Here is a 22,301-nt window from a genome sequence, read left to right as displayed (position 1 = left end):
GTTGCTTCTTCAGCGTTCGTACGAATGTGGCCCCAGATTCGAAGAAGTTGGCCTCCCCTACTCTCCGTAGAACCGTAGAGCCTTTTGGGCATATTTCGGCATTCCTTTGAACTGGGTGATATGCATGATTCCATCTAACCGTAACAGGTCTGACGGATAAACGGGGCCAATCTTCCCCCATCCGTAGGTACGCGTGTCGCTTGGCCAAATTGCCTTACCGCGCCTGTGTTGGACTGAATGAAACGAAAAATAATGGCTGCTAAAACCTCAAGCCCCCGACAGACCAGCCAACCAACTCGAGAGCCCTTGGCGTGTCGGTTTTGTAACATATTTTTCGACTCGGTTTGTAACCTTGTTGGTCGCTCTCGACCCGTTCGGTAAAAATAACTTTTTCCATACCTGTCCAACCGGCTGTGTTGTTGTTGGCCCGGGTAATGCTTTTACCCTTTTTAGTGACATTTTGTTGTAAGCGAACACTTGCACTTACCTCGAGTGACATGTTATTTGCATTCCGCTATTTTTCAATTTTTTGCATTCGTTGCTTTGTGATGTCGAAGGGCAACGTGTTTTTCGAGTGGCTACGGGTTGCGATTAAAAGATTGGTTGAAAATCCTTGTTACCTTTAATGATGGATGGCGCTTGCTCTGTGTACCCGACAAGTCGCACGAGGCCTTAAGGTTCTACAACAGACTGATTTTGTGTTTTAATCCCCAAAGTAGTACATTTCATTTGTTTTTATTTGAAGCACATGATCTTACGTGTTCTTTTCGTTTCGTCGTCTGTGCTGCTGTGAATTCAGTTCAGTGATGAATTCTGGCACAAAATCCGTTTGAGAAAACAGAAATTCCCACGACCTTCTTACGGACGGGAGGACCGGTTGGCGTCGATGTCTTGTTGCACGCTGGGCGGAAATTTAATTTTCTCCCGATTTTCTCCTTACGCTCCAGCACATTTCAATCGAAATTGATCCCAGCGCCTCGAGATATGCCCCGAGAAAGCGCGAGTACGAAAGCAGCAAGAAGAGGACGGTTTCGCAATGGACCAAGTTTACCGCGTATCGTTCTGCGACGAATTGTGAGCCGCCTTGTTTTTCACGCTCTGCTTCCTTCGCGCCCAGACTCATATCCTTGGAAAAAGCCGGAGCGTCTGCCGGTTCGATTCGCTCGGTCACTTGGTGGAAAATTTTCAGCTCGTTAGCACAACCGGAAGCGAGTGAGCGCAACGGAAGATTAACCTTTCTGGTATCCGTTCCAAAATGATGGGAGGTGGTGGGGTGGACTAGAAAGAGGCACAGATCGGGGGACGCAAAACGGAGGGGTATTTATGTGTACCGAAGCTGTTAATTTTGACAGCTACGGTAGCGCGACACTACGGTCTTGCCACTTACCACTAATCCTTCCCCCAGGATGCCCTCTACCAGACACCCGACACGTTCGCCCTGGCTTTGTGTATTTGCTGGTGTTAGTGGTGGTGGTGGTGTTAGTGGTGATGAAATGTTGTTGCAAAATGTGGTCACCGAAATAGCGAAAACAAACAACATCAAATGAATTGCTCGGTTGGAGCAGGCAGTTGATGCTCCTCTCTCTTTCTCTTTCCCTCTTTTATGTCTAATAACTGTTGGTGACCGTGTATTGAGAATTTCACATTGCGTGGAGAAACCATTGGTTGGTGTTGGTGGTGCAGTAAATGAGCAACTTTTTTTCAATGAAGAAACGAGTGTGCAAAATCGCTTCCAGTTTTAGTACGTTCAGGCTAGGCACGAATCAAACTGGGTGCGCTTTCAATGAAGCGTTTTGATTGGTGGCACGGAGTGTGAGGCATCGGAATCAATTTGCTCACCAGACTGACAGAATAATGATGAGTTTTCGCTTCTGGGTCTGCTGTTGCTCTAGCGTTCGCTGTCGGTGGTTCCATATCCTTACCCCAGACATACTAGCTTCCGTGTGCTTGCTGGTTGGTTGTCGTCCTTCTTTATCTGGCACACGAAAACAGTGAGAAGGCCAAAACAGTATCGTCAGAATAGGACACCAGAACAACTGCCAGCGCTCCGATGGACAGCTAAACGTGACTTTGGTTGCGTTGTGAAGATGACGATGCAGGAATGTAGATTCTTCCGTACACCTTCCAATTTATGGTCGAGCGAAAGTGCTGCGATACAGCGTTTTGCGTGTGCTAGCGTGACAGTTACATTTTACAGCGCAACTAACGAGTAAATGTAGACCGGTGCCAATGGAAGCGAACGGTCCGATCGTAAATTCATCATCGCTGGGTTCGGGCTACATTTTATGCTGATTTATTATTGTATAAATTGCATGGAAAGGAAAGGTGGAACGATATAAAGGTGGTTTGTGAATATGGAAACAATAAAAATAATGCATTTACGCTTCAGACATTCATGGCTGATTTATTTCGCATTTCATAGTTTAAGTAAACGCTATGAAAATTATAATAAGGAAGTAATTGAAAAACAACTCCAATGAGAGCATAAATCAATTTTATTTTAATCTACTATTCGTCAACCATTGCAAATTAGAATATATGATGGTGCATTTTGGGGCCGCATGTTACTTTGTTACTGTTGGGGGAGACGCATGGTGCTTTGTGAGTTTTGTTGAATCCATATAACAGTGTAGTACGTACTGTATAGTACAGTAGTGTGCCGAAACAGACAAAACTGAAGTGGATACTGTTTCGAAGCGGATTTTTAACACTCGATCGTCCAGGAGATCATAGAAACCTTTAACACTTTAAGCGCCGCGTCATATAAATTCGCATTGCGGTTTTGCTCACCGCTCAGATTTATATCTCACCCTCGATGATTCTCTTGAGAATGAATAAGATAGTAAAAAAAGGATGAGAACGACATGTGCTACTCCGCTTATCGAAATGAAAACAATCGCACGAGAAATTGTCGCTCTCATCGCTCTCGTGCCATGCGCCACGTGCTCACTCGAAAAACTCTGTCGTCAGACCGGCGAACAAAGTGTTAAGAGGTATACCATACTGGTAACCTTGGAATTTAAATGACTTGCCTTGGGTAGGGGTACTTAATTTAATTCGTTTAATGAGAAGTTTATGCTTGTAGTAAGGGGGTAGTCATATCCTGACAGTTCCTGTTTATGTTGTGCGTTTCGGTTGTTTTTGTGTCACAAATGTTTGCTTGTATGTACGGTGTGGTCTGAACTCTTTCTGGTCTATTGCTATGGTATAATATAATTTACTAAATGTGTTATAATGAATCCGTTACAATGGTTCAATTTGGCTTTCCAAAGTGTGTTACAACGTTTCTAGAGCTGATAGAGTGTAATATTAAAAGTTATATGTAGAGGATGTGCAAAATAGTTTTGCGCTTGTGTTGTCAACAATGTCAAAAACAGCTTTATTTTTTAGTATTATATATTCAAATATTAAACTATATTTAAAAAAATAGTAACCCATAATGTGCTACAGTGTTCATAAGAGCCTCGTTTAAACAAGAATCATTGAAGTAAGGCCAGAGGATTTTTTTTCCAAAAAGTGTTCAATATTAAGATTGTTTTGAATGATAAAACTTCGCTACTGTTATGGGATAATAAAGCAATCCATCAGCAAATCACAAAATCAACCTTGAATGTCAAGAATTTAAAACTAATCGGTAGTGGTGTGCTTATCGTATGTGCAGCAAATTGTGTAATATGCTAATTGAACATGTTTGCTCGCAATCTGAATTGAAATTGTGCACTGCTAAGTATGTTAAGTATTACACAACAATCACGCCATGCAAATTTCCCTTCTACGACTTGTGCAGCTTAACGACCACGCACGTCCTCATAATTATGGTCCGCAACGCCTTGCAGTTGCACTACACATGCCTGAACGATACATGGTTGCAGTACTGCAGTACGAATATACTATGAAGTACAAAGTAAGTGGGAGCGGTGCGAAAAAAAAAACATTTCAAGTACGACAACATTCTTCACCGGGTTGCCGGTTGTACAAGCAACTGTCGCTACCAGAAAAATTCAATTACACTCAATCTTTTCCTCCCAGTGCCGGTTCGTTCCTCTTCCTTTATCATAGGCAGTGAGCAGGCATAAACGTGCCATAATACAGGCTTTAAGCATGTGCTTTCATGATCACATCACGCCGATTTGCCTCTCCTCCCGTAACTTTATCACATGGGAGCGTTCAGTGTTTACTCTGGTGGAGACAGCACGTAGTACAGGAAACTTGGTTGGAGTAGTTTACTTTGCAAGTGGAGAAAAATCGTGCAGAAAATGGTTTCCAACCATGAAGCGTCGGACGATAAAGGGCTCAACCTGCACGAAGCTGAACAAACGCGTGTGCTCATATCGGCCGGACATTTATTGCACAGGAACGATCCCTAGCAACTAGAAGCAATCGGTGGTAGGTGATGTAAAGCCAAAACAAACATCCGTAACAAAGAGGTTGTCCAGTGGTTTGGATTAAATTTGCAAATATTCTCTCTCCATCCACCACCATCAACGATCGAGCCCAACTGTAGGTAAGGGAAAGCTTACTTTACACCACCACCACACGGTGGCTCTACACACTTTACACAGTTCAAACAGTAAAGCCACAAGAAAATGAACTGTTCGTTCGCAGTGTGTTATGTTTGCCCTTTTTCGCAGAATAGACGCTTTTGTGGTGCACGAGCGTACGTGAAATGGTATCACATGAAATGCGTAAAGCTTAATTCAGGTCATTTTTTCTTTCATCCATCTTCTGCCAGCACGGGAAAGCTATACAAAAAGCTCGAGTTGTGTAGTTGTGAACGCTCAGCAGGTACAGGATAAGCAATTAACATTCTAATGAATATTACATGCAACCGGGCAGGCATAAAGCTACAATGATGATAAGGTATTTTGCGTTGTTATAGTGATAGGGGCGTTTCACAACCTCTCTGCCTCCCAAAAACAGACGGGTCTGAGTTATGCACCCAAGTTATCTAGGGATTTTATACCTCATAATACCATGCGTGCCTCCGATCCCTTTCCGAGTTTTCTTGTGCATAACGGTACATTTATAAAGATAAAGATATCAGTTAATAGGTACCAGTTCGGCCATCACACCTGCTTCATAGTGGTTTCCACAGTACTCGATGGAACTCGCACTCGATTGTTACCGTATCAACGCTACCGTCAACCATTCCCGACCATCCGACTACGCTCAACAACCCTGTGCCTCGATTTTCCGATGCATGTTTGCATTTAACCCAACAAATTGGGCCACAGCATTCGACCCTGCTTCCCACATGGGCATGGTGGTGATAGATGAGGCCGAAACAAAAGGTGCAGGCGGCTTGTTCCAGCACTGCAGTTGGCAGGGTGGAAACAGTTAATTCGAAAGACAACAAAAGCAGCAGCATGCGGGGCCAGACAAACCACACAGGTGGTTTACATTCTGTTGTATAATTTCAGTGAGGTGTAGTATGGAACAAGAGCTGGGATGATGTTGTTTGGGTGACCTCATTTCTGCTGACGGGAACGGAAGAGGGGTTGTCTCGAAGGACCTGTGTCCACGCGCTTTGTTCGCTCGCTGTTTTATAAGTGCAGCAGGAGATTTGTGTTTCCCGACTCGTGAACAAACGCACCGGTTCCCGTACGGCTGGTGGCGATGAGTAAAGGGTTTGTGTGGTAGCCAATTATTACGATACATATTTTGAGTTTATCAAACTTCCGATCGTTTGAAAAGTAATCAGGAGACCGAAAATTGAGCAACGCGTGGAGATTTAAAGCTACCATTTTAAGCGCTTTAAGGGTCTTGTGTCGTTTAACGTCGATACAGCGGCCGAAACCATTGTTTCCGTATCGCACATAAACAGCTCATAATCCTATTATGCCTTCAGCATTCCGACGGCGTAACATTAATAATTTCTCGTGGGCTCGGCCGTACCACCTTCGAAAAGAGTTTTTAACGAGCAAAAGTGATTTTCATCGACTTTAGCAAAACCCGCACGCAGCGTTACACGGCACAATCTTAATCCAACAGGTTTGCCCGGGTCGCCTCATGAGCCCTGTTCTGTTTTCTGCTGAACGTGGCTTACGTGTTTAGAATGCCATAACGATGATTCGCCAGCGGGGTCACTCCCTGACTAGATAGGGGTTGCCGCATTAGGAGACCAATAAATGCGTCTAATGGAAATCGCATATTTATGATCACTGGCTGGTTGAATCGTTTGGATCGTTTTCGCACCACATTGCTGATTCATATCCGATACACGTTGATGACTCCCTGAGGGACACTTTGCACGAGGTTGGAGTGTGTTGGTGTTTACCGAGTATGATTCCCAATGCCCGGTTTATCGACACCCTTCTCACCATCGCTAAGGCAAACAAGGGGAAAACCAAGGCAAAAAGAAAGTAAACTTCTCAATATCAAAAAAAGCTCAAGACAACACACTGAAGCCTTCTGTTTCTTTACGCTTTTGTCCTTCTGCCCACATGAAGATGAGGCGATGGATGCTTCAGTCGACTGTACGGCGGAGGGTGGGATCATCCGACAAACATCTTACTTCCTGGCCGTCTGCCGGTGGCATTAGGATTAAGAATCGTTTCGAAGGTTTCGGCTTACTCCCGGGGCAATAAACGGTACTTTGTGTCGCCGAGTTTCGCAGCGTTTGTACGGGCAAAGTACGGACGGAACCCTTTGTACCGTTTAGCGTGGGAACTTTTTTTGTTGTTTTTTGGCTCACTCTCTTTTCGTTTGCTTGTCTGCTTCTTTGTAAAATCGGATGAAAATGTTTTACTTCGCGTTTTAAGTAAATGGCACTTTCAAGCCACCGCATCCTCCCGCGTAATATTTTTTGCTTTTGTTTTAGCGTTTGACATTTTTTACTTCTTCTCCTATTGCTTTTGCTTTCCACTACCTGCTGAAGGTGCAAAAAATTTGTCTTACCAGCATAAAACTGATCTCCGTTTCCGTGGGTTTGTTTAAAATTTGTTTTTCTTTTGGCTGCACAAAACAGTCCACTAAGTCGGTTGACGGGTTTTGCGAGAGCTCCTTTTTGTGCCTCGTATTTCGCTTGAATCAGGTTGAATCAGGGTTTATCCACAACACTTGCCGGTGCACCTAAAGCGGAAAACGAAAAGCGCCATTTGGATGTCAGTCACGTGTTTGGCTTATGACGGTTTTACACAGGAAAAAGGGCTAGATGATTAAGGCACGGTCGTTTCATGCTGTCAGACAAGCGTTGCAAAGCATATTTTTCTAACACAATCACTGTTATCGGGTCATTGCACTTTCCGTTTTGATAGTGAATATTTAGAATTAGTTTACTTTTAACCCTGATGGCAAAGACTTCTTCGTACCTTATTTCATAACATTTTCCGCACAAATATAATCAAATAGTTGCTCCTTCCCCCGTGGCACCGAAACAGTTTAAATCCATTCGTGCATTTTCCCGTTCCAAATAAATGAAAGAACATTTCCACCAAAAATTGCATAACGTTTCACCCGTACACTGACGCAAACACCGGCCAAAGGGAGCAGCAACCAGCTCACAGCCTTCGACGTCGGTATGGAAAAGCCATGCAATTGAGTTCATTATAGCGGGCATAAGTAATCCTGCCCTCTGGAGTTTCGCGCTAAAAGTTACCGTAACTTTCACTGCAGGCGATCGACTCGCTCTGGCTTCGTCATTCATAATTCGATTAACCCATTTCCGTGGTCGATCTATTAGAGAGAGCGCGCGCGTTTCGTTCCATCGTGACCGAGAATCGTTGGAGTGGGTGGGAAGAGTGTTTCCCACTCGTTTTCCACTCATCCGTCGTCATGCTAGTGGGACGATAATCGATAATATATTAATGATTTATGATCGCAAATGTTTGTTACGCAAAGTAGCGACGTCACGCATCAGGGGACGGAAGGACCGGAAGGGTCTCGGCTGTATTTTGGGTGTCACCGCGCGATTTGTTATCGCCAGCGGAGCGATTGGATGTTGTTTGGACGGGCAAATGAAATTATATTTGAATGAGTATTTATTGATTTTCGTGGGCTGAGTTGAGGGGAGTTTGGAATTCTTCGGAATTCAATGAAGATTGCGCCACTCATTGGTGGTTGGCGGGAGTGTTTCATTAATTTTGAATGATCTGTGCCCTTGGAAACTGGCAGAATGGAGAGTAAAAACATCCAATAGTAGATTGAAAAGAGAGAAGAAGGGAAGGATTCAACACAAACGTACGATCAAAGACGCAGACGATGGCTCTGAGCTCGTGGCTGTGCTTCTGCGTGCTTCGAAATTGGCTTCCACTGCGTTACTATTGCGCTGATGAAGTAGTAGTGGTATCCCGCTTGACACATACCACACAAGAGATCCAAGGTGAAGTGGTGCTTGATGGTGTGAAGGACGGTACATTGGCGACTTTCCTTTCATCAAGTGCGGCTGCCAGCGACACCAGCTCTCGCGAACATACACTGTAGAAGCCACCGTCCGACTGATTACCGAGACGCATTTAATTAGTTTATCAAAAACTGTGTACGGATTTCTACCAAGGCAAGTGCATCATCGCACTACCATTCGAACCCGCTGTTGATTGAAACATCTGCTCCGGCGGTGTTACTGGCGTTTTGTTTGCTGCTCGATTTGAATGGATACGAATCTTAATTGAAAATGTCCTCCTGTACCACTGCCTGCCTCTCGTTAAACCTACTGGCCTTTGTATTATCGGTGCTGTAGATGAAAAGCTCAAACGTTGATGCTGATTAAATTCAACCCCGTTCCGGAAAAAGAAGGAGATTGAACGAGGCACGCGCTTCCGACGCGTAATCACGGTTCATGGTGATTGGTGTGGACCGTGAATCTGCACACCAACGACGCGTTCAAGCTGCTAGCGATCGTGGAAATAAAGCATCCGGCCTTTTAAACTGTTAAAAATAGTGCCGAACGCTAGCCCATCCGAAAATGCTTGTCATGACTTGTAATTTGTGCTCAACTTGACCGGGAATGATGTATAATTTCTATCTATATAATAGCTCACGAACGAAAATAATATATAATTTACAACATGAAACGCAATTTAATTCGCCTCGCAATTTAAACGCAATTTAATTCGAACTGCCTCCCAATTGGTTGGGTTACGCTTCAATGGAAATCGGTCTTGGATGGTTCAATGATTACCGAAAGTTATTTCATTCGAAATAGACTCGAATGAACTCGGCACAGGTGTGGCTCTGGAGGGCCACGTGCAGCAGCACCAGCATCAATAATGCTCGTAAAGAAAATGCCTTTTTTGTATGCTAAATGAAGCGCATTTATTTTCATCCACTGCCCAACTGCGGGTAAAAAACGACGTGTAGCACCGTTCCGCTCCTTCAACTCCTTCGGCTGCATTCACACCCGAACAGGCTCGTCCCGTGGAAACTGCTACTAACGAGTGGTTCGTCTAATAAAACAGGGACAAGATAAATTAGGCACAATGTAATCAAATTCGAAGGTTTCGTTCCTTTCGCTGCTTCTTTTTTGTGCCCGTTACAGGCACTTTACTCACAGGTTACAATGGATCGAAAAGGACTGGCGTGATGGTGGTAGAGGTGTAGGGAAGGTTAAGTAGTAGACCCTGGTTAGATCCCCTAGGTCAGCAACACACGAATAAACAAAAAGAGAAAAATATCTAAACGAAAAAGATGGCACCCAAACTCGTGGAAGCAAACAGAGGTGTGGCTACGACAAAAAGCGGCCTGGTTCTCGATGAACGTAATGGTGGAAAAAGGCGTTCGAAACGGTTTTTTCTTATGTTTGTGTGGGATGGGTGAAATCGGAAGGGAGGCCAGCAGACTGCAAAGGTGCGTATGAAAGAGACTACAGAAAATGGTCGAACAGGTTATTAGTTGAAAAGGTCTCGGGTTGAGAAATGGGTGCATTAAACATCCATTTTGGGAGTAGGAATGGGAAGGTTTCGGTTCGGGAAAACAGATTAGTGAAAAACACAAAAATGACGAGCGGGTTCGTAAGCAAGTGTAGAGTAGAGTTTGACGACGGCGAGGCATCAGCTGCGGAAAGTTTGTTTAAGCTCGCTGGTGAGCTGGATCTAAGCGGAAAGTGCTTACAACAGGTGTTTGCTAATTGGAAAAAGCTTTCTACAGTGTGGTCGGTTACTGTCAATAGCGGTGGCAAAAGTTACCGTAATGGGTGGTAGGACGCAGTCATGGTAGGGTTCATAAGACGCTGAGCTGTTATTGAGGTCCGACAACGGCTAGGTATGGGGTGTGGGATTATTAGCAAGTTATCGCTTATCTGCGAACAGTCTAAGCGAGGATGCATTAGAGATTATCTTGCTTCACAGCGCACCGGCTAATGCAGCGTTTGCTTTACATCAGCCTCTGAGATATAGAATTTCTGCATCATTACGCCGTAAATTGGAAGGGAGCGACCCTATAGGGCTCAAAATGAACTTGTTGTACTCGGGGTGGTTTCTTCACTTTTAACTCGACACTAACAAGGACTAACGAACGCAACGACGGAAAGGCACAGTTTTAATGGCCACGGGGGAAATTTTGCATAGAAGCTTCCTGACCGGAAATTGGACAGTTGTTGTTTTCTCAGTTCTCGTGATTCACTGGCCTACACAATGCCTCAGGCAGTTTGGGATGTCAAACGGACTGGGAAATGTCAAGACAGGCTGCAAAACCCACAGATTTGCAACTAAGTAGGCGCTCGTTGCGAGCAAAATGTTAAGGGGGAAATGAAAAAATCTCTTGTCTCCCAACGTTGGTGAGAGGATGGACGAGTATTTCCGACGAGCACATTGTGCGTTGTTGTCGAGTGGTTCATTAAGCCGTGGCAAGATTGCAACGTTGTTGCACTGGTAATTAAATTGGAGATTTCACACGAAGCGATTAATGGCATCCTTGGAAGGTAGACGACAGAAAAGGTAATTGATTTTCCATAGAGCACGTTTGAGCACCGTAACACGAAGAGGGTGCCGGAGCGGCGTATAATTTGTGGCTCGGTTCGGATATGCTTTGGCCCATTCATTCTGCCGTTGTGTTAATTAGTATCGATTGCCGTTCACTTCGTGCGTCCTGTTGGCGTATGCGGTAAGTTGAAACGCGTGTGACGGCGACCTCAACAGTTAGTGATTAGTGCCGGCTTGAGGTATGTAATCTAAACCACCACCACACCTGTTCTCGATATGAACGAGCGACACACACGCAACAATGTGTTGCGCCTAATCCATTATTTATCATCCGTTTTCGAGGTAAGGCGTGCACACTAATGTGATATTCATTTAATCGATACAAATGGTTACCAACATGGGGCTTCAATTCGTGGGGAGTTCGATTTAATTTCGATCGATTTGCTCTTCTCTCTTCAAGTGAATGAAACCGTAACAAGATACTTTCCAGAAATGGGTAATGGTGTTTTGCCTTCTTGATGTCACCCGTTTTGTTTTTTTTTATTTGACCAGTTTAAATCGATTAGCTCCTCAAAACGCGCTGACTGCATCATCATGCTGCTGTCATCCGTATACTCAATGCTTTACAATTGGGCTCGTCTTCCGATCAGGTTATCAATGACATTATGCCGTTGGGTGTGATGATCTGATCTCTACGAGGGCTCTGATCTACACGAGGGCGAGACTGCCTTAATGCTCTTCCCCATTTCACTTGCTTCCCCATTCGAACGCCCATTTTGTTCTCATTGAATCTACTAAAGGATACGTTTTCACCCGTACGCCTCAAGCACGTCTGCTGCCTGACGTGGTGATGGTGCTGGTGTATATTATTCAAGGGAAAGCTCTTTACAAGTAAATTGTGGTGAATTTTATTAAAGCCTCCAAGCTACCGAGCTGTCGCGTGTCACTCCTTCTATCGTTCAGCCATGCGGTCCCCGAAGTACACTAGCTGAAGGGCAAGTTGGGCTGAAAATTTCACTTACCGCTGCGTTTATACTTTGAGCGCAAATGGAGTGAAGCTAATCTGCATTGCAAATATCCGTACCCGTGCTCCTTCCTTTGGTGCTTATGTGGTGTCGAATGAGCTGAATGAACAGCAGTAGCCGGCACCTGCTCTTTGTGTGCCCTCTAACGGCTAGTTGATATCTTTTCGGAAATAATGCCAAGTTCTGGTGAGTGCCAAGCGATAATGAAGAAGTTACCCACACTTTAGGAGGGTATAAATTCTGGCATATTAGCTAAGGCCGGTTACCCAGCTACCTTTGGCATCGGTTTTCTGAAATGGCTCCTCGGTCTTGTGAAGACGTTCGGTGCATCTTTAGCTAGCGTCTGCTGGAGAGGAAGCCCTCGTGACCAATTGTTTGAGAGCATAAGTTTAGTGGTAAGCTCGTTTGCTCTTCGCATACATTATAAACCTTGCAGTGAAAGTACTGCATAGCAATGAAGCCACTGCAAAGAGAGCCTTCGATAGTTTGGATTTCAGTTTGAAAAGAATGTGTACGGATTACGCTTGTGACCAACTCAGGAATCATTTATCTTTTATTGAATTAAAACAAATATAAGGAGAGCTTATTCCTTCGAAAAGGATACTCGTATTCACTTTCGAGCAAACAAAAGCTGGTACATGAGTTAAGAATACTTTAGTTTACGTTAATTCAATTTCAATTTCTATCAAAACTCAGAATGTCTCACGTTCATCAAATTTAGGATACCAGAATTGAATAGCTGCTCAAATTAAACGAAACAATGTTAACACATCCCACTGCCAGCAATGCCAGCTGGTTGGCAACTAGCGGACACATCCAGCAAGATTCGCCCATAAATCCGCTCTGTTATGTTTGATTCGAAGCCGTAAAGTATCAATTAATATGATCAGCCTTGTAACCAACAAACAGGTCTGCAAAGCATCCTTCGAAGGTAAATACGCTTCCACCGTTGAGTAGTAGCACAAATATTTCATACACATTCCAACCGCGCAATAACCTGCCATCATTCGGAATGTACAGCGCACACAGGAAGCCAGTTGGCTGCTGCTGCTGCTTCAATTAGTTTATCCAATACACCCCATCGAAATGACGTACGTAAACGGCACTCATCTTGAGTACTTGCATGTGTGGCCTGTGGTGTGTACATGGTAAATAAACATCCGCCCGTGTTGCCGTGAGCAGCTCATACCGGCGGATCCGGCTCAGCTGGCCACAAATACTAATCGGCTAGTGGCGTAGAATCGGTTCTCTTTTCTCGGTGCGTGAAAATGAGATTATTACTGCCCAGCTGATAATATCCATTGGTCTACCGCTGCCCTATGGCCTTTTTGAATTTCGAGGAATATAGTTGATTGAAGCAGATATAAAAAAGAAACAAAAAAACTCGTGTGAAACCTTTTACAGTAATGCGATAAGTCTTTTGATAGTTCGTTGGATACGATTTAAATGGAAAATCATCACCGACCGCTTGCTACGCCAACACATGGTGATAGAAAGCATCATGCGAAGCGCCATAAATGTAAGCTTCTGTAACGCCTCCAGCGGCCGTGTCACCATGCTCCAGTTCCATGTGTCTGTCAGAAGTGTGTTGGGCGTTGTACAATACATGACGGGCTGGTGGAGTGATGGTGAGTAGCTCTTTTCTAGCCACATCTAGACAGAGCAAATGATTGTTTTTGTTTTACTGCTTAGTAATCACTATTCCTTTCCATCAACTATCGCACAAAAAGAGGGAACAAACAAACCGCACATAGAATGCACAAGATTGCGTTCCGCGGTTCGGAAATTGAAATATATTTTACTCGGTGCATCTTGGCGCTACGCAACCAAACCACGATCCTCCCATTTTCTCATCATTCTCTTTAAGCGCCTCTGCTGGAAACGACTGCCCTGATGGTTGCAACGTGTCGGAGGATGGGATTTACGCCAGCCCCGGGTTGGTAACGTTCGATGATAGTGCTGGTTTTCCAACATGTATGTATGTAGTTTTACCGGTCTCTTCCACATACCGCTCCACAATGCGCTCGGGAAGACTGGAACGCTCCTAGATATGCAGTTACATGCAGCAAAGAGCCGGCCGGGAAGGTGCGCGATTGTAAGCTGGGCGATTTATTTCGTAAGAGATTCGTTGTATCATACTGTAAAGGAGTATTTGTGTGAAATCGAACCCCGGTGTCGGTTACCATGGTGCAAGGTGGATGCTGTTGTGCATGGCACTGCCCCGGTACTATGGGCAAAAATGCAAGGTGGATGCTGTTGTGCATGGCACTGCACTCATCGTGTTTGCACTGAACTATTCCCCACTTATCGGTGTTAGCATTCGAATTCGAGCGAATCATTCAAGGGGATTGTATGAGGAAAGATGGTGTTTTTGTTGTTCCATCACACACAATGGGAAGTTGGTGGTTTATGTTGTTCCTTTCATTTCACGCAAGCTTCGAAAAAAGGACTACAAGCTCTTTGCCGCATGCACACAAGACACTGACCAGATGAACTGTTTCAGGTTTGCTGATGTTTCCGAATGCTCCTTTCTATATGCTTCACACCTATTTCATCCTTGTTTTTGTTGTTGTTTTGGGTCGGTCTTTATGGATTTGGGTAAGGTATTTTGTATGGAGTTAAGGAAAACATGGCGCATCCTTCCTTCGTTGGTCCCAGTGAACCGTTTCCATTTCACGGGAAATTGAAAATCAATCCTCTTAGAAAGTATTATTTTGATGGCTATGGGTCGGTGTGTGCGAATGATCGCCTGTGTGTGTGTTTTAAAGTGTTTTCAAAGCCTCAATATCAAGTGGGACCGAAACTAAAGATTCCAATTTCCAAGAGCTCGGAACGTACAACAGATTACGAGTGTTTGTTAATTGAATGAGTCGGCATCCTCGGTGTGGGGGCAGTAGGAATCTTGGCACCCTGAACCACCGTGAAGTTACTTTATTACCTGTCGATTTGATGAAGTTTCAGCATTCCGATACGTTTTCGGTGTGGAATCGATGGAGCGAATTGAGAAGAGGAGCACAACAAAAGAATCTCGCTTTCAATTCCGTGATTCGCACTAGTGTGGGTGGTATCAAACCTGTTTCGAAATTCCTCAACGGTACGGAGCGTGGCAGAAGCAAGAAATGTTCGTGGAATTTTGTCATGTTCTTGTTGCAATGTGTCTGCTTCAGTTTTAGAGAACGACTGGTGAAGAAATGTTAGAGAGCGAAATTGATTGTAGTTTGCTTAGACCATTGTTGTTAACAGGTTGAACCAAATCGACTTAACGTTGGAAACGTGTAATGAGAGTCACGAATTAAGCTTATTAAGCTAATTAAGCTGCTTCGATTACTATTCATCCAATAATATTATCGAAAAATGAAAGAGACATAAAGTAAAGAATTGTAAATTGCTTGTTGATTTTTTAACAAATAATTTGATCGTTAAAGTTTGCATTTTCTTCTGAGCATGAGTTTGAATTTTAAACTGCAAAACAAACAATACTACAATAGTTTAAGAATCATTATCGATCATCATAAATTTTGTTAAACGATTCGGATTATTATGAAGTGTTTGAAATAATACTTCAAGAATATCTGTTGGCCCACTAATAGCATATGATTTCCATTATTCGTTCACTTCCTACACATTTTACCACATTAATTTTTAACCAATCGAAGGTTTGTTGTGTAGATAGGATTTGTTCCCTTACAAAATTGAATCCGCCAGAAAAAAAAAACCTTTTTTTCATGTCATATAAATCAATAAGGCCTGATCATGGAAATGAAAAATGCGTGGTAAGGCCAATTAAAGTGTTGATTTATCATTCCGTTGAATAAATCATCAAACTCTCTTAATGCGAAGCATATTATTGTATATGCATCATTTCCACTCCGTTTGGTACCAAAATGTTGGATAGCTTATATATGCAATAAAATTATGAGTAATTCTGTGAAGGCAATAATGCAAACATTTATGAATGTATATAGATACCCCTTCACATTACGCATTACGACCGACAAATTATGTCTCTTTAATGCATCAATTGTAAAAGTTCTCTACAGATGTTTTTTTTATAAATTATTAATCGATTAGATTCAAATAACTGGAGTTAACAAAAAGAACATTCATGTGATTGATAGCCGTTACAGGATGACGTAGATGTTTTTGACATTTTTCAACATCATCACATTGCGAGTGGGAAGCCAGTGCGAGTGGGCAGCATTTTAAAAAGAACGTGTTTTGATGAGTTAACCACAACTTTGTGCGTGGCTGTGGCACTAAATGGAATTGAATTTCGAAAATGCCTGCTGGTATTTTCTCTTGTTCACGGAAAACCTTTTCAGTCTGTTCAAAAAGGTACCAATAACTTGAAACTTGCGGTGAAAAAGGTAAAAAATGATGAAAATTATACAATCAATTCCAATTCAGTCACTGACTCAGATCATCTATCTCAGAAAATGCTTTTAATTTACATGATTAGGACTATATTGGGAGCTTAGCAATAGTAATGCTAATATTGAATTTTCACATCCTAAAATCCAACCTACACAAGAGATACATCTATTCACAACATTGGTTTGAGATTCTGCTTATGAAAGAATGTGAGATCAAAACATGTTCGGCTTTATCGTGTTTATGTTTGCGTGATTGCGATATCTTTATACCATGTGGCAAATCCTACGAACCTTTGTTATATTGCATATCATTTCTATTTTTTGTGGAATATCCCAACGTTCTGGGATAAGGGAATAGAAGGCAAAAATGAGTTCATATACAAAGAAATCCCTAGAAGGATACTAGCACACGCAATTCAAAACGGATGATAAGAATAACAATAAGCTGTCACATTCGAACCTGCTCCCTGGGGACCAATGAGGATTACTGGGGATGATGGAGCGATACTTAATCAGGGCTTAGGAGGCATTGACCTACAATAGTTAAATACATCATATTCTTCTCAGAAGCAAACCTACTACCATTGTTAATAAATATTTTAATGCCTGGTTGATTTATAAAATTAGGTGTTTAACAACTTTAAACAATCAAAACGGACCAATTTCATGTAACAATTTATTATTGAGGCTTTTTCCTCCACGAAACCATTTCAGCTGGTAAGACGAGTCGATATGCGAAGATTGAAAACTAAAGCACCACCTCTATATAACCGCATTATCTGCTTAGTCGCTGAGCGTTATATTAAAACTGTAGCGGCCAGCACGAGGCAGCCTCGACACGATGCTTAGCGAATCGACTCTTTGGGCACCGCCACAGCAGATCTAGTCATTAAATGCAGTGCTAAAATTTATGGCTGCCCCTTTTATTTACTTACGACACAAAACCAAAGACCGCGTAGACTGTCCGGCCTCTGTCGGCAGTAGCGGATGCCAGCTACCAAGGGGAAAGGATGCGTTCGCTTCTAAGGTGATGGCGATCGAGTTTCGGAGGTAATGGAGTTACTGCTCAGTAATTAACTATATTAAGTGTATTAATTAATTTACGTCTGCATAACCTTCGGTTCGGAACTATACCGGCCCGGGTGATGACGATAATGATGATGATTGTTATTATTGATGCGAGGTAAAGAACCGGGATGAAAGTATGATGGTATCTGCGCGTAACCATGCAGGATGGAATTAAGAAATGCTATCTGACGGGATAGGAGGATAAGTCCACACCCGATGACATGCTGCAAGGGAAGAAAATAGGATGAAACGTTACCTACGAGACTGGAATTTATGCGCCTAAAATAGTGTGCCACTTCAAATAATAATGTTTATATTGTGCAATACGCCATCAGTAATATTGAAAGCAGAGAAGAAAGGAGTAAACCACAGAAAAAGGTTTAGAGAAATCGAAAACCGAAACAATGTGTGGTTACCAAACACAGCTGAGGTCATCTTAGGAAACATGTTGGCAGGGTCAATTCCTTTTTCCAAATGAATTTGCAAGGTTGCAGTTTCATCGGTTTCTTTTGGCAGAAAGCAACAGTCATCGTGTCGATCGCGCGGGCTAAACAAAGGAAAAAGCTCACAAAAATGCAGTCACTCGTACGGGTTCAGCTGATTCAATTGTATTTCAATTCTATTTATGGAAATTTTTACTCTAGAGCACATAGAGCACTTTTTATGAGATGCATAAACAATGTCTCCGGTGGGAAGGTAATAGCTCACTTAAAATGATTCGTGTGGCATTGCCAAGAAACATATCGAATGATGGCGCTTTCTTAGATATGTGACACAAAATCGGGGTTATGCTTATTTCCATCGTTTCACCCTTTTCTATTTCCATTTCAGAAATTCAAATACCAAGACCGGGAGATAGAGACATGCGGCTTCCTCGAAAAGGATACTCCCTCCTAGGCCGCCTTCCACATCGCGTTCTTCCTTAGCTCGTACGTGGTCCCGCTCATACTGATCAGCGTCCTGTACATGTGGATGTTGTCCCGGCTGTGGCGAAGTTCGGTCGGCGGTCGTTCGGCCGAATCGAAGAAGGGCAAAAAGCGCGTTACCCGGCTGGCGGTGATTGTGGTGGCAGCGTTTGCTTCATTATGGTTTCCCATACAGGTAAGTGTAGGCGATTGATGCGAGGGCCGAGATGGACGTGGAGAGGGGTTTCAATTGTGTGAAAGTTGTCATGGCATTAGAGCATTTTGGGGTGGAAGGATGTAGCATGGTGGTAGCAATAGAAACACACTCATACAAAGTGTTGGACAATGCAGTGAAAGCAGACGAAGGAAGTGCCTTTGTTAAAGATTTTACTTGCCAGCAGCTACCACGTTACTGTCTACGAAAATGAAGCCAAGAGAAAGTATTGGATGTGGAGCGGTTGGAAGGTTTATTATCCATTGACAAAATGGTTCCGTACAATGTTGAGTAAAACTTCCAACCAATGCTGTCACAAACATTTGAGGTGATAGGAAACGAAAGAAGGAAACATAGCTGAGGAATCGGGTGGCCTCAAATTATTTCGAAGTTTTTTAAGCTGAGGGTGAGTGTCGCTCCGAGGTGAAGTTGAATTGATCTGGGACATTTAGAGCTTGAACATTTTGCTAGCAAACAATTATCAATTCACGATTGCCACTGCCTTCTGCATCGCACTGTTTTAAATTGTTCGGGAAATTTGTGCCGCACTGTAAACTGGGGAAAAATGGTAGGTTATAAGCATTACAATGAATCGCAATACGATGTGAAATTTTGGAAAATAGCTTAATGTTTGCAGGTTTTCTTTGTTTGAGAATTTCTATTCGAAATCAATATTTATAAAACGAGAATCGTAAATATATTCATATGTACCTATATCTGCATGTGTTTCTGCCGCCAATCGTATATTCTCATGAATATGATGCATGCAGCGTATAGACCTAATCAATACACGCTCTCCGTGCTGTTGCTGACCTAACCGATCATGTGAAAAGACAGCATGACATGGTTCTTTTAAATTCATTCTGTGAACCAATTCAAGCACGCCAGCAATTCGTATCATCATTCCAATGCCCTTTTCCTTGCAGCTATATCCATAAACCAGAAAAACCGGTTTTGGGTCATCAACATGGTTTCAGCCCAACAAAAAACTACCCCATAAAATGGCTGGCATCGTTGCCTGATCGTACAGGACGCCGTATATTCCCCCCTCACCCACTACCGAGTGTACCTAAACCCAAGCGAACGGAACGAAACATTTTTGAGCCCATCGTTTAATGTGCTGCTTTTACAAACATTATCCCAAACGAGGGGCGTCACCACTACCACCAAGATCACCAGTACCAGCACCGCAATGCAATTGCGCGATTGCCTACATCCTTGTGTATTTATGTGTGTGGGTCGGTGGTGTAGGATACTAAAACGGTAGGCCGTATCAGGAACCGGTATGCGCTCTTCATTCCATAGCTGACCAGTCGGGTCGGCTCAACCTTTGGGACGTACCATTTCCCAGTATTTGATGCTTGCATACCCCAACCCGTCTCTGATCTTCTGGCCGTCGGTCAGTCGTTTCGAAACGCGTACGCAATGTGTTTAATAAATTGTAGCAAATCAAATCAAGGGGCCCTGTAGCGTGACGGTGCGAATCAGATCAGGGTGCCGTGATTGATGGATGACCCAAAATGCTGACAAGCGGACTGTGCCGGCATGCGTATGAACTGACCCCGATTGCATTTGATTGATACTGCTCAGTGGGCGAGATTAGTCGAGTGAACAAAGCGAAGAGGGATGCAAAATTCATAATCATTCAGCAGAGGTTCGGTGAATTGTGTAACCGATTGTTGTCTGCATTATTAATGGTATATAAAGGGATTTACTTGTGTTTAATTGAATGATTTACCGACCGTGGCTGAAGGGGTGAATATTTCTGCTTCACAAATAGGAATGCAACTACAAACGATGATCAATTGCACATGCCGATTTAAACGCCCTTTGATCGTTAAATTAAAGTACATTTATGTGGCAAACGTGTTGATATTTCCTGGAGCACAATTCATTTGAATTCTTGTTAAATCGCTTGGAATAAAACGACGAAGGTTCATTTTGATAAAGGAATCATAAAAGTAGCTTTTAACCGTTGGTAACCGCAACGTTTAGCTAAATCATTACAAATCGGTGCCAAGAGCTGCTAAGCTTTACGCAATTGGCTAATGCTCTGCAACAAATGTTTTCTTATCCTAGCATAATTTACACACTTCCGATTGAAATACTCCTAGAACAGCCAGATGTATTGTATGTTCTGGCTCGCCACTGTGCTGCAAATAACTTGTGGACAAATTTGATTTCGACTATGCACAACCAATCTACCACACAATGAAATGGTACGTACTCGCTGGATTCGCTGTGACCAAAGTAATCTAATGGATGGAAACCCCCGTGAAACGTTGTTCCGTTTTCTTTTCGGTTTTGGTACCATCGGGATGATCACCACTATCCGAACTGCAGCTCCGAAACAACCCCGTGGCCGATTGCGTATAATATCATAGCACGGAAGAGCACGAGAGATCCATTAACAGCTTTGCAAAATGGGCAAAATAATCTGCATACGGTTGTGTGTGTGGTTATGGTTGTTGGGTTTAGAGGCGGCCATCAGTGCACTGCATTCAGTATTTATATATTCCATTCCATGCTATTCCTCCAGTCAGCCAAATATTGCACTTTGAACTATTTCTGTGCGAGGAACGAATCAATTTAGCTTAGATGAAAACAGCATGAGTTTTATTTGATTCATAGTTAGGAGGACAAACACTAGTTTTTTGACTAGTTTTTGACAGTTCCGACAGAAATCAGGTCATGAACACTGACGAATCAAGTGTGTGCAAGAGAAACAGGTGGAAAACCATCCTCAGAGTATTGTAGAAAGCTTATTAATATTAATTATACACATTCAGTGTCTAACCCGCTCTCAAATTGCAGTTCCCAGCTGCTTTAATGCAACCTATTTAATTTCGTTTGCATACTGTAGATTAGCACGACCTTATGTGTGTCATGAGAGTGTGTTGTACATCTGGCAAAACGATTGCCGTTGAGTACACGTGCCATGTTACATAGTAAGGCGGCAATCCCAGCTCGTCATCAGCAGTGCTCGACATGGGGGACTTCACTCTACCGTACCAGAGTACATTATCCCAATTTCAATGTTATGCTTCGAAGGAACGAGATGCATCGGACACCATGTAAAAAGGAGGTCAACATGTTACTGCACATCACGCTGTAAATTCAATCTCATTAAAATGATAATTGCTTTGCAGCTTCCACTAAGGGCAGTTGAAGTAGTTCGGAGTGTTATTTTATGGACGTTGGTTTGCTTTTAATAACGCGACACAACTGTTTGCAGATGAAAATTTGTCCAACAGGCGGACGTACCGACACCACAGGCATGGCGGTTCGCTTTCAGTTGTTATCGCATGATGTTCTGCATCAGTTGGAAGTGGAATTGAGAAGCTTTAAAACATCTTTTACAACACTCCTTATTTCTGTCCAATGCTCCACGTTGCGTCATATGGGAAGACAACTTCTCTGTTTGACTTTCTTTTCATTAATTTTCTCTCATTCAATTTCATGTTTATAGGTCATCCTGGTCCTAAAGAGTGTGGACGTCTTTAAACCAGACACGCATTTTAAAATTTCACTACAAATCGTCTCGCACGTGCTGGCATACACGAGCTCCTGTATAAACCCGCTGCTGTACGCGTTCCTGTCCGAAAACTTTCGGAAAGCATTTCGTAAGGTAGGTTTACATGTAAGGTACCCCTCGAGGTTAATGTGGTAATTTTTTGTTGGTTTCTGCTATCGATCAGATTTGTTCAGTTGGTTCCCCTTCGTATTAGGCATTGGGCATAGGGAGCTGTTGTGTTTTCATCGTTTTTTTCATCGTCTGTGGTTTAGTTGTCGTGACTAGTCATCTCACCGCGGGGAGCCATTTGTTATTCCATTATGTTTTGTAGAGTAAGATTGCGGTA

General features: G+C 43.0%; 1 protein-coding gene across 2 annotated transcripts in view; it reads left to right on the top strand.

Moving 5' to 3' along the window:
• The window catches only part of LOC120950787 (allatostatin-A receptor-like), a 141,933-nt gene that overhangs the window by 93,461 nt on the left and 26,171 nt on the right, over positions 1–22,301 (top strand). Inside the window, exon 3 of one of the 2 annotated variants that reach the window (XM_049607488.1) lies at positions 21,911–22,069. The exons of the other annotated variant lie outside the window; for it this stretch is intronic. Within the exon in view, the coding sequence (XP_049463445.1) occupies positions 21,911–22,069 (159 nt within the window). The remainder of the gene's footprint in view (positions 1–21,910; positions 22,070–22,301) is intronic. 2 annotated transcript variants of the gene reach the window in all.

The sequence above is a fragment of the Anopheles coluzzii genome, chromosome 2 (genome assembly GCF_943734685.1).
Source record: "Anopheles coluzzii chromosome 2, AcolN3, whole genome shotgun sequence".
NCBI classification, from domain to species: Eukaryota; Metazoa; Arthropoda; class Insecta; order Diptera; family Culicidae; genus Anopheles; species Anopheles coluzzii.
The sequence above is the reverse complement of the archived record's forward strand: the minus strand, read 5'-3'. Positions and strand labels throughout refer to the sequence as shown.